Below are 12772 nucleotides of genomic sequence, written 5' to 3'. Positions count from 1 at the left end.
CCCAGGTGAGACGGGTTTGACCTCAAAGGGAGGGACGTGACAGCATTCCTACAGCCATGATCTGGACACCTCCTCCTCCCACCCTTCGAGGAGTGAAGACCACTATAGCCTTGTCCAAGAGGACCAAGGGCGCCACTTCCCTCACAACCCAGCCTGACAGAAGGGTGCCCTGGGCACGGGCATGGTCCCCATTCCTGAATCCCAGAGAGGCAGACAGCAAGTAGCTTTTCATCTTTTAGGAGCCTGTCCAAGAGGGTGGGGTGGTGATGCATAGAGGCCACATTCCACCCGGGACCTGGGGAGACCTGGGTAGTGAGATACCTGGTCCAGACCCAATCGGGGTGCCCTTCCTGAGCACATATGGGGTTCCTTCCCCTTCAAGGGGGGCTGGGGAACGGTGCCCTTCCTGAGCACATATGGGGTTCCTTCCCCTTCAAGGGGGGCTGGGGAACGGTGCACTCAGAGTGCAAAAGACAGGGCAGGTCTCAGATTCAGGGTCCACCTCTGACCTTGTCGTTCTTAGTCACCGAGATGCCTAGAGCGGGCGGTGGGCTGTGTCCTGTCTCACAGGAGGGGCAGGTCCTTCCCTGTGTTGGTCATTCAGTCATGTCTGACTCTTTACGACCCCTTGGACTGTAGCCAACCAGGCTCCTCTGTCCATGGGATTTCCCAGGCAAGAATACTGGAGTGGGTTGCCATTCCCTTCTCCAGGCGATCTTCTGGACCCAGGGATTGAACCCATGTTTCTTACTTCTCCTGCATTGGCAGGCAGATTCTTTACCAACTGAGCCACCAGGAAAGCCCCTGGGACAGTCCTACCCTGAGTGTTGGATAAATGACACAGGTGTGGTGCTAGGACACTGCCCCTGCCTCCCTCGGGCCCTGGATGCAGCTGGCACCCAGAGGCTGGGTGACTTTGGACACGTTACTCAGTCTCTTGTGACAGAGTCTCTCAGCTATCGGATGGCTCAGTGGCTCCAAACTAAGTCCAGTCATACCATTGGGGGAGGACCTGCTGCTACTAGAGGAAGACCCCGCACAGTTTTCAGCACAGATGGGTGTTCTCAGAGGACAGTCCCCATCACCCATGGGTCATTTCACACAGCTGGAACTCAGCTTACACTCGGTGTGATTCCTCACCTGGCTTCCTCCTCCTTCAGAGGCCAGCAGGGCCCTCGGGTTGCAGTCCTTTCTCCTGCAAGAAACATCTGTCCAGCGTGGTGTCCAGCTCAAACGCACTCTGGTCTTGCCACTCTCTAAAGAGTGTTCTATCAACGAGTTTCAGGCATGAATGAAGCCTGGAAAGGATGGGATGATCCCCCCCCCCCCCACCCCCAGAGAAAGGCAGAGGCTTCTCCTCCTGCTCAGAAAGTCACCACTCTGGAGTCCAGCCCAGAGCTCCTGTCAGAGCCTGCCCGCCAGGTCAGAGCTCACCGGCCGGTGGCCTCTGGGGCTCGTAGGAAGAGCTCAGGATGGGTCTCGATTTCTCCCTGACAAAAGATATCTCTGAAATCCTAAGTCCACCTGCTCCAATCCAGCAGACCAGCCATGGTTTCTCTGCCCGAGGCCAGGAGTGCCCAGAGCTGCCCCACGGGGTGTCAGGACACAGGCAGACACCACACTGCTCACACGTCTTTATTTATTGAGCTGAGAATTCACACAGGTAGCATCATACAGCAAATCATCTCCAGGGCTGGATAAAAATGATTGTCACTCACCGCGCTTCACAAAAATTTCTTTTAATGAATAAATAATCTGATGAAATCAAAAATATTTACAATATAAACACACAGGAAGAACTTCAGATCTCTGAACCTGATCGCCGACCTCCGCCTTCCCAAACCGAATGCCTCCCGAGCTTTTCCCTCGGAAACGATACAAATCTGATAGAAACAACAACTCATACAACATCTCTTGGTTCATTATATGTTTATCTGTTAGTCTTGGAAAGCTACATATATTATGCGACATGTTAAAATACAAATATTAAGTAAAATAATATATTATCATAATGCCAGGTAGCATTCTCCACAGAACGAAAATGTACACTCAGCTGTGACAATAACAAACGTTCACGGGCCACAAAATAATACCCCAAAGGTACAAATTCCTTCATAAGAATATAATTGTGCTCTTCAATTTACCATCTGTCCGTGCTGCTCGAAGGGGCCGGTGCCCAGGAGGACAGGGTTGGACCACTGGGTGCTGTGGGTGGGTTTCGGTCAGGCAGCAGCACTGTTGGGAATCGGGCAGTGCAAGCAGTTTTATAAACACTTTTTTTTCTTGGACTCTTTTTTAAAAAGAGCCAGTTAGGCAAAGCAAAATAAGCATATGGAGCTGTCTTCATCTCATCGGCACAAACACCGTGGCACGCGTCCTGGCTACGCAGGATGGCAGGTTGGTGTGCGGGGCTCTTCGCGCCGTCAGCCAGTGTTCAAGTACTCTAGGGCTACCTCGTAGCAGAACTTGTACTGATCCTGGAACACAGAAGGGACACAACATCAGTGCCGCCAGGGCAGGTCCCATTTCTCTGAGAGCAATGATGCTGTGCGTGAATGCGTGCTCAGTCAAGTCCGACTGTGTGTGACCCCATGGACTGTAGCCCGCCAGGCTCCTCTGTCCGTGGGATTGTCCAGGCAAGAATACTGGAGTGGGTTGCTGTTTCCTTCTCCAGGGGATCTTCCAGACTCAGGGATCGAACCTGCATTTCCTCTACTGGCAGGCAGATTCTTTACCGCTGAGTCACCTCGGAAGCCCTGATTAGGGCTTTAATCGGAAGCAATCAACCCAAGAAGGAGGTGAATCAGAAACGAGCCAGGCTGTCACAGTCCTGGACCACACGCGTATTCACTGTTTGTAGATAATTCACACAAGGTCGATGAAAGAGTATTCTGAAATCTACGCTTGTGAGACTTCTTGGAAAGTTCCAGACAACTGGAACACACGTGTTTGTCAACACCTTGAGGACAAATTATGGGAAAGCCAGGAGGTGGATGGGGAGGGAGGCTGGAGCCCTCACAATTTGCTCAGTGAGTAAACATGGCTTCACGCCTGGCCCGGCTCTACCTCTGATTATCAGTCAGCAGGACTCCCTCCAGTTTATGAGCGGTTATTAAGCCCCTCTTAAGTACCAAGCACCTTCACCTGCCTCCTGACTCTGAGAAGTCCATGGTCCAAAGAGGAGGATGAGATAGGGACCCAAGGGCCCCCAAGAGGCAGAGCTGAGTGGAGCCCATGAATGGTCCCCAATTTGGATGCAGTGGAGGGGGGAGCAGCAGTTCTCAGGGGAGATGTGAGAGGGTGGCAGGTGATGGGGAGCTGGAGGAGGAGCATGTGGACTGGGGGAGGTGGATATTGAGTACCTTGGATTGCCCAGGACAGTCTCGACTGATGCCTGTTATCTTGACGGAATGGATAGTTGAAGCCTTGTTCGCTCTCAAAAGTGTCCCAGTCTGAATGATAAAGCCTGTGGGCCTCCTGACTGTGGTCCTCCTAGCAGGCTGCCCGGGTAGAGATGGCAGAACAGGGACAGGCACTGGGGGCAACGTCTGATGCCCCCTGGGAGCCACATCCCAGTTCTTAACAGGGCAGAGAACTCATTTCTCTTGAGCGCGGCTTTCTCAGATCCCAGACCAGCACCTGCGCAAGCCTCCAATTCACATTCTAGGGTTTATTATTTTGGGATCTGATACTTCTATTTTCAGAATATTTACAAGAAATCACTTGAATGTCAAAATCCTGACACTGCCAGCTCACAGCTGACACTGGCTGAGGCGAGCTCCAGTCATTGCTGTTTTTGTGAATCGCACAGACAATTCTTTTTTTCTTTTTCGTGGAAACCTAAGAGATCAGTTCCTTCTTGCAGAAACGTGATTTTGTACAAAGCTAGCTGTGCAGTTAGTTTCAGTGCCAACTATGGACGGTCCTCTTAACAGAGTGCTATGCACGCTCAGTCGCTCAGTTGTGTCCGACTCTGCAACCCCATGGACTGTAACCCACCAGGCTCCTCTGTCCAGGCAAATATACTGGAGTGGCTTGCCATTTCCTCCTCCAGGGGATCTTCCCGACCCAGGAATCAAACCTGCGTCTCTTGGATTGGCAGGCAGCTTCTTTATTGCTGATCCTTAACACAGTAAGATGCACTTACAGGGCCACGTGGCTGCTGCCTTGGGTCAAAGGTGAGTGAGGAAGCCTGGAAGGGGTTTCAGGTTCATCCCAAGGGGCGGCTGTGCGGGGGGCGTGGGTGTGTGGGGTGTGGGTCACTGAAGGTTCCCCGTCATAGGCATGACTACAGTTTTTCAAAATGAGTTCTCTCTCTCATCTCATCCCTCCTAAGTAGACTGCTAGCTCCACAGACTCTGTGATGACTGGTTCCATACAGGGAATAAGCAGGACCACAAATTTCTGGTCCCCTCCCCCAAGCACCTCGAAAAACACCTGAAATCTTCCCACTTGGAACCTGATTACACTTGATCACCAGGTACAGCCCGTCTTTGGTGGTATCCTCACTTTTGAACAGTATAATTAAGCCACATGAGCCATCTCTGCTTCAGGGGAGAAAGGGCGTTTATGCTTTGGTCCCAGGATCTCCCAACCTGGGTGACATTAACTGATGATGTGAGCATTTTTGTGCTGGACCGCAACCAGGGTAACTGGCAACTCCTCTTCAAGACCCCTGCCCCACCTTCACTTCAGATGCCCCTTGTTCTCACAAAATGGGGAGAATGTGAAACTTGAAAGGGTACCCCACGTGAGGTCAGGCTGTAAGAGTCCTCGCCCTCAGGGAAGGCATGGGAGGCCTCGGTGCTGGCGGGCAGCTGCAGGCAGCTCCCCCAAGGGCCGGACAGTGCCTTTGTCTGCGGAACGTGGCCCCACAGTCAGCCTGTCACTTCAAACACCCCATGTTGCCTGAGAAGTTTCAAAGAGATTGTGCGCTCACCTGGGGCAGAGCTTCCCGCTCCCTGCCCCTGCACACACACCTGCTTTTGGAAACGAACACCAAATTCAGTCTCAGCTGGATCCTTGCTGACAAGTGGAAAGATGCTTCTGCCCGACGTGCCTGCCAGGAGGGGAAGTGGGCCCATGTGCCAATAACCTCAGGTGGGACTGTATGGATCAGTGTTCCCAGGGGGTCACACCAGGTGACCAACCTCTGTGCCTATGAGACCCCCAGGGGGCAGCTGCCTATCTCTGACGATAGATGGATGGGTCGTTACATTCGGTATAGCTTTGAAAAGAGTCTGAAGCACTTTTTTCCTTTCCAAAGCCACATGCAGTCTGTGCATCTGGCTCCCTAATCAGACCCATCGGCCTGTGCCCACCGCCTTCCCTGGTCCAGGGAGCAGCTCGGGTCCCTGTTCTTGGGTTCGGTAAAGAGAAGAAATGGGAAGTGGGCTTGGCCTGCCCCGCCACCGGCGTGGCCATACTGCAGGACCAGCCTCTTATCCTTCTGAGCCGAGTTTCTCACCTGTGGCACATCACACGGGCTCTGTCTACCCCGGTCTTCTGGGGGGCGGCCTGGCTCCTGTATCTGTGAAGCGCCCCAGGTGATCCAACGTGTGGACGGGCCGAGGGCCTCTCTAGACCATCCATGAACTTAACCTCGGCTGCACATCAGGTCACCTGGGGCGCTTGCCCCACGGCTGCTGCAGCCAGGTCTGTGTCACCTGGATCAGGCTCTGGGGTGGGCCTGGGGCTCAGAATTTTTTAAAGGTCCCATTAAAGAGAAGTCAATGTCATGGAGATAGAGACTAGAACAGTCGTTGTGGGAGGAGGGGCAAGTGGAGTGACGCTGGTGAGGGTGCAGATTTTCAGTTATAAGAGCAGTGAATTCCGCAGCTCTACCATACAGCACGGCGACCAGAGTTAGTCATATGGAATTGTACCCTTGAAACTTGCTGACCACGGATTGCAAGCATTCTGACTGCACAGACTCAGCTGCACTCACTCCAAGAGGCCACAGTCGTGCTGATCACCGTGGTCGAGGGAACCACTCCACAACGACTGAGTGTGTCAAGTCAGCACGTTGGCCAGAGCTCCCACCACCTCCCGGGGACAGTAACTTCCTCGGGTAAGATCTGGCTCCTAAAGGCTGCTTGTCTGTTAACACGGAGACCTGGGAACTTCAAAGCCAAGTGCAGAAGCAAAGGTGAGAGAGGATTGTGTGTTGAAGCAGCTGGTTTCCCAGCAACGATACGAGATGCAAAGTGGCTCAGCGCGGGGGACCCCGTCTACGTCTGACCAGGTCAGTAGCCCCAATCTCAGGCTGCACTGTGGCAGTGGGCCCCTCAGGGATCCAGGCCTTTGATGAGGGCTGGGGGCTGGCTGAAGAGGTGGATCACTGAGACGCTGGGCAGAAGAGGGGTCAGGAGACAAACCCAGTGGCCCTGCCGCATCAAAACATCTCGTTGTTTAGTCGATCGGTCCTGTCTCTTTTGTAACCCTATGGACTGTAACCTGCCAGGCTCCTCTGTCTATGGGATCTCCCAGGCAAGAATAGTGGAGTGGGTTGCCACTTTCCTCCTCCAGGGGATCTTTCCGACCCAGGATTGAACCTGGACCTCCTGTATTGGCATTGGATCTTTTACCACTGTGTCACTAGGAAAGCCCATCAAGACATCTAGTCTTGTGTTAAAATGATTTTGCTTCCTGGCAACCCACTGCCTTTTCCCTGGAGCCTCCAGACCTAAACATTTGAAGAAATAAATCTGTAGGCCCTCTGACTCTCCCTTGAGAGTGCCATGCTTCAAAATGGATGGGAAAGTTTCTAACTCAAACGCAGTTTGGAAAAATAATCAGAGCCTCAAGGGGACATGGAGATGGGCCCACTTTGATCCCCTTGGAACATTCATCCTGCTCTGATAGGGAGATGGGGGGATGAGGGTTGTGGCAGCATGTTTTGGGGTCTGAATGGAAGGATGAGCAGACCCAGAGGGGCCTGGCCAGGGTCCCCACGCCCACCTGCCTGCCTCCTGGTGGCCAGCATGGGGTCTGCTCTAGGGAGCCCTGGCTCTCGCCTCCTCCTGCAAAGAGACAGCTAGGAGTGAGCTTCTCAGCTACTGGTATCACATTCTCTACTTAGGAAAGACTCAAGTCTTGGATGGTCTTTTATGCCCAATAAAACTGTACCAGGTTTTATCACCCTGACCTGAATTAGTTCTCTTAGCCAACACACACACATACATACACACACACAGGAGCGCCAAACTAAACAGAAACTGTACTCACAGCAAAAACAAACAGGCCAGCGATAAGAGCCCTGATTCAACTCAAGAAGCTTCAAGCCCACTGAAAAGAGCACCGTGACATTTTCCCTCTGGTCACCAGATAAGATCTATTATCCTGCCAGGAGGCACCGTGACAGATTCATCAGACATTTTTCTCAGGAAATTGCAGGACTTTCTTACATTTCTCAGCCGCTGAGCTTATCATAAAACTGGTGCGGACCTTTGGGGTTCTGAGAATCCAAGGATCCTGTTCCTCTTTCAGAGCCACATATGAACAGAGAAATGCCCAGGTTATGATGGGAAAGTGAGCTGTGGTCAGGAGCTCCCTTCATGGAAAAGCACCCCGCACTGTAGTCTGCACCATGGATCTGGGAAAAGCCTCGCTGCTTTTGACCAAAAAACTCGTGAGTGAAGGAAGCTCAGCAGAGCCATTTGGGGAAAGGCCTGGAAGGGTCTGTTTCTAACGATGTGCTTAAGTCAGGCTGCAGTGAGAAGGAGATTACACTCTTTTAAAAAAGTCAAGGTGACTTTACTCAGATGACAACTAATGTTTGGAAGCTACATGCCTGTCCCTGAATCAGGACATTAAATACCAAATGATGTCACAGAATAGTTTCATTTATGCATTTGTTTCCAGCCTCTGCCAATCTGCTTATCTGTCCTAAACTCGGGCCACCTCTAACTGCCCTCAGCCCAGAAGATGGAGAATTCTGGGTGGGGGAACTCTAAAATTCAGGGGGTCCCAGGGAGTGCTTAGATGGCATCACCAACTCAATGGATGTGAGCCTGAGCAAACCCCGGGAGATAGTGGACAGGGAAGCCTGGCCTGCTGCAGTCAGTCCGTGGGGTCACAAAGCATCGGATATGACTTAGTGACTGAACAACCTGGGAAGTGAGACAGTCCTCTGACCAGTGAAGTCTGGGCACAGAACCTGGCCCATCCACATGAAATCTGGACTGTGTGAAAGGCACTTATAAGCACCACATGTACACATGCTGCTGCTCCCGAAGCCTCCTCGCTTGCACCCAGTGCTTTTTTTTTTTACCTGCTCCAGGTGGGCTGCTGGTCACACTGTGCCCTGTAGACATCTGCAGTCTTAGGGATGGGCTTTCTCACCTGGGGCGCTTCCAAAACACTTGCACATATGTCGTCACAGAGGATGATCTGAACAAACCAACATCACCCCTGGTTTATACAACTCAGGCTCAGGAGAGTCGAGTGACATGCTCAAGGCGATGTCAAAGTTATCTGAGTTCACTTCACTTGAATGAGCAGAGCTAAGACTAGAGGGCAGGTTTGAGGGGCGTCCCCAGGGCAGGATGGGGAAAATATGGAAACAGTGGCAGATTTTATTTTTTTGGGATCCAAAATCACTATGGACAGAGACAGTCATGAAATTAAAAGACACTTGCTCCTTGGAAGAAAAGCTACAACAAACCTAGACACCATATTAAAAAGCAGAGATATCACTTTGCTGACAAAGGACCATATAGTCAAAGCTATGGTTTTTTTCAGTAGTCATGTATGGATGTGAGAATTGGACCATAAAGAAGACTGAGCACCGAAGAATTGATGCTTTTGAATTGTGGTGCTGAAGAAGACCCTTTAGAGTCCCTTGGACTGTAGTAAGATCAAAGCAATCAACCCTAAAGGAAATCAACCCTGAATATTCATTGAAAGGACTGATGCTGAAGCTGAAGCTGCAAAACATTGGCCACCTGATGAGAGCTGACTCATTGGAAAAGACCCTGATGCTGAGAAAGATTGAGGGCAGGAGGAGAAGGGGTCAAGAGAGGATGAGATGGTTAGGTAGAATCACTGACTCAATGGATATGAGTCTGAGCAAACTCCAGGAGATAGTGAAGGACAGGGAAGCCTGGTGTGCTACAGTCCATAGGGTCACAAAGAGGTGGAAACGACTTAGTGACTGAACAGCAACCACCCAGGGCAAGGTGGGGAGCAGCAGTGTGGGGGGTACAGCTCTTTAACCGAAGAAGCCAACATGGTAATTGCTGATGGTTTTGAGAGTCTGCACCTGGCTGAAGAGGTGCCTGTTTGTTAAATTCCCAGGGCAGCACATGCATCTGGAAACTAGAACAGCTCACAAAGCACCCGACACATCTGTGGGGGGAGCAGATGGCCCTGGATGCTGAGCAGGGCTCGGGCGGGTCCCAGGAGCTGGCCATCAAGGGTGGGGCCACGACAGTTTCCTCACCCTCAGAATGACTCTCCGTTCCATCTTTAGTCCTGTTACGTTATTGACAATGTTAAGCCCCGGCTGCAGTGCTGTGGGCCCGGGAAGCACACTTTCCAAGCTCCTCAGGGACTCCATCTCTTCCTGCCGCCCCCCCCCCCCCCCCGCCACAGTCCACTCTCTCCACCTCGGGATGAATCCCTTTGTCTCCTTCAGATCCTTCCTCCACTAACAGAGAAATACAAAAACCTCATTGAAAAGCTTCCTCCTTTAAACTGTTCTCCTATTCTCGAGTCACAGCAGTCGGCATTTCAACAGCTCCGCACAATAAAGAGATTTCATGAAATTCCTGAAGAAAACCATCCTATCTCATTCTTTGTTTCTGCACCTCTTTCATCCTCTCCTCAGATACCCGCCATAATTAAAAGCAATCGTCCGGATGTCAAACTCCAATACCCAGCTTTGATAAATATTAGGTGATTAAGCTATTTATAAAATCTGTAATTTGAAAATCTGGCATTTCATGCGCTATGATTATTTCTTCTCCGTGAAGACGAAGTGCTTAGCCATGTGGAAGGTGCTGCTGAGAATGGCAATTAATCAGGATGTGCGCTTGTGAGTTTCAACTATTTCCACGTGTCAGATGTGTTGAGAGGAGCCTACTGGTGAAAAGGCAAGAGGAAGGGAGGAGGAGGGAGAAAAACTTGGACGAGCAAAGTGAATGTACCTTGAGCATGAGCCTCTCCCACCAGGGATCAGACTGAGCTAACCAGGAACGCCCCCCGCACCCCAACCCCGAGTGGGATGACAGATGGACGGGGTCCTACCAGCAGGTCCACCATGTTGGGCTTGTTGTTCCTCAGCGTCTTCACGGCGTGGAAGACGTCCACCGTCCGCTGGTGCCGGAGCATCTCGCAGACGATGCTGATGGCACAGAAGGTCCCGCTGCGGCCGCCCCCGTTCCTGCAGGGAGAGGAGAGGCAGGTGGTGGGTCTGGATCACCCTCACAGCGCATGGCTCACACCACCTGGTCACACCTGCTGCCCAAGCCCTCCTGGCTGTGATGTTCCACCCGGGCAAGCCCCTCTATCTGATGCAAACAGAGCCCAGAGCCCACAGATCACCTGACCAGAGGTGATGGGAACCCGGCTTGCTCTCCCAGCTCCACCTCCGCCCTCACGAGGTAACCTGCTTTATGCAAAGGGGCCCGCCCAGGAAAATTTTCAATACACAAACAGCTCATGCAGTGTCTGCAGGAAAACTGGGATGGGTGTGGGTCATGCTCAAAGATGGATTTGGCCTTAGACAATCTATTAGCATTTCATGCTTTATCTCTAAAACCTAAATGAAACAGGAGGGAAAGGGGCAGCGCACAACCTTGGAAAGAATGACATAGCCAGAGGGCACAGCATAAACTGATTAGATCCAAATGGGTACTAGAGGGCAGACAAGTCAACTTGACTAAACCTTGATCCTCAGTTCAAGCTCATTGCAACACATGAGCAAGCTAAATGACACACCCAGAGGTGCCACGGCAGTTCCAAAGGGGACCATCAAAGACCAAAAGTGGGCGGTGGCCCAACCCCTGGAAATCCTTCCCCAGATAGTTGGAATAATCCTCCCACTCACTAGCCTAGGAAATTACCCATCCCATAAAAGGGAATCATAACCATATTTTGAGACTGCCACACTCGCTGTCTGCTATGGCCCACACTCTGTCTGTGGAGCATGTTTCTTTCTGAATAAATACACTTCCTACCTATCACTCTGTCTCTCACTGAATACTTTCTGCAATGACAGACCAAGAACCTGAGTTTCATTAGGTCCTGAAAACAGGTCTGTGATCTTAGTCACAAACCCAAGACCATGGGTTTTGGCTGGGTTCCAGTCCCAATTTGAGATAAACGGCTTCAAAAGGGCTCTTTCAAAATAAAACTATTTTGGATTAATTTTAATTGTACAGAATCACTGCAAAAATAGCACAGAGAGTTCTCTGTATGCTTACCTCCCCTGATATGAAGGTCTTACATAACCATAGCAGATGGTCAAAACCAGGAAGTTAACGCTGGTATAATGCTATTGACTAAACTACAGACCTTGGTCAAGGTGTCCAGTTTTTCTACAACCGTCCTTTCTTCTGGTCCAGGAGTCAGTCCAGGACCCACCTAGCATTTAGGCATCTCATCTCTTCAGTGTTTCCTATGAGCTGTGTCCTCAGTCTTCCCTTGTCTTTCTCGACCTTGACACTTTCAAAGAGGACTGGTCAGTTGTTTTGCAGAATATGGAATACAGAATGAGATGTAGAAAACAGCGATGGTCCCCCATCCACGATATGAGAAGTCATCACAAAATACAAATTGTATAAAGTGCTTTCATTTTGATTCATCTGATCATTGGACATGAGGTTATGTACTTTGGCAAGAAAACCATGGAAAGGCGGTCGCCTCCTTCGAAGGTTCATGGTGTTGAACTGTCTTGCTGCTGGCGATGCTGACCTTGGTTGCTTATTAAGATGGTGGATGTCTGGCAGATTTTTTCACCATGTAGTTATGATACTTCTCTTTGTAGTTAATAAGTGTCTTGGGAAAAATACACTGGGATTATGTAACTACCTTGTTCTCCTCAAAGCTTCATCCGCTGTTGCTAGTGTCCATTGATGGATCCTGTCTGCAGTAGCGTTCACTGTGCTGCTTGTTGCTCAGTCATTAAGTCGTGTCCAACTCTTTTCGACCCCACGAACTCCAGCATGCCAGGCTTCCCTGTCCTTCACCATCTCCCTGAATTTGCTCAAACTCTGTCCATTAAGTCAGTAATGTTATCCAACCATCTCATCCTCTCGTCCCCTTCTCCTCCTGCCTTCAATCTTTCTCAGAATCGGGATCTCTTCCAATGAGTCAGCTTTTCGCATTAGATGGCCAAAGTATTGGAGCTTCAGCTTCACCATCAGTCCTTCCAATGAATATTCAAGGTTGATTTCCTTTAGGATGGACTGGTTTGATCTCCTTGCTGTCTAAGGGACTCTCAAGAGTCTTCTCCAGCACCACAGTTTGAAAGCATCAATTTTTGGTGCTTAGCCTTCTTTATGGTCCAACTTTCATATCCATACATGACTCCTGGAAAGACCACAGCTTTGTCTCTATGGACCTTTGTCAGCAAAGTGACGTCTCTGACATCTGCCTAATTGGTTTCCATGTCCCTCTTTCCTTCTACATCCTGCTCTAAAGAGAGAACTCTCAGCCACTGTTTGAAAATTTATTTATTTCTATTATTCATGTCACTTTAGACTTATACATATCAATTTCATTTCTTTGAGCCAAAATAGTATCCATATTTATTTTGTTGCTGAAATTG

The 12772-nt window shown here is 50.4% G+C and overlaps 1 protein-coding gene across 4 annotated transcripts in view; it reads right to left on the bottom strand.

Moving 5' to 3' along the window:
• Nucleotides 1-1723: 1723 nt before the first annotated feature.
• PTPRM (protein tyrosine phosphatase receptor type M) overlaps nt 1724-12772 on the bottom strand; it is a 649948-nt gene continuing 638899 nt past the window's right edge. For all 4 annotated transcript variants that reach the window (XM_061131248.1, XM_061131250.1, XM_061131249.1 and 1 more), the window contains 2 exons: nt 10249-10384; nt 1724-2477 (listed from right to left, as the gene is read on the bottom strand). In XM_061131248.1, the coding sequence (XP_060987231.1) occupies nt 2424-2477; nt 10249-10384 (190 nt within the window). In that variant the 3' untranslated portion in view covers nt 1724-2423. The remainder of the gene's footprint in view (nt 2478-10248; nt 10385-12772) is intronic.

The sequence above is a fragment of the Dama dama genome, chromosome 27 (assembly GCF_033118175.1).
Source record: "Dama dama isolate Ldn47 chromosome 27, ASM3311817v1, whole genome shotgun sequence".
Taxonomy (NCBI): Eukaryota; Metazoa; Chordata; class Mammalia; order Artiodactyla; family Cervidae; genus Dama; species Dama dama.
Note: the sequence above shows the minus strand (reverse complement) of the source record. Positions and strands in the feature narration are given on the sequence as shown.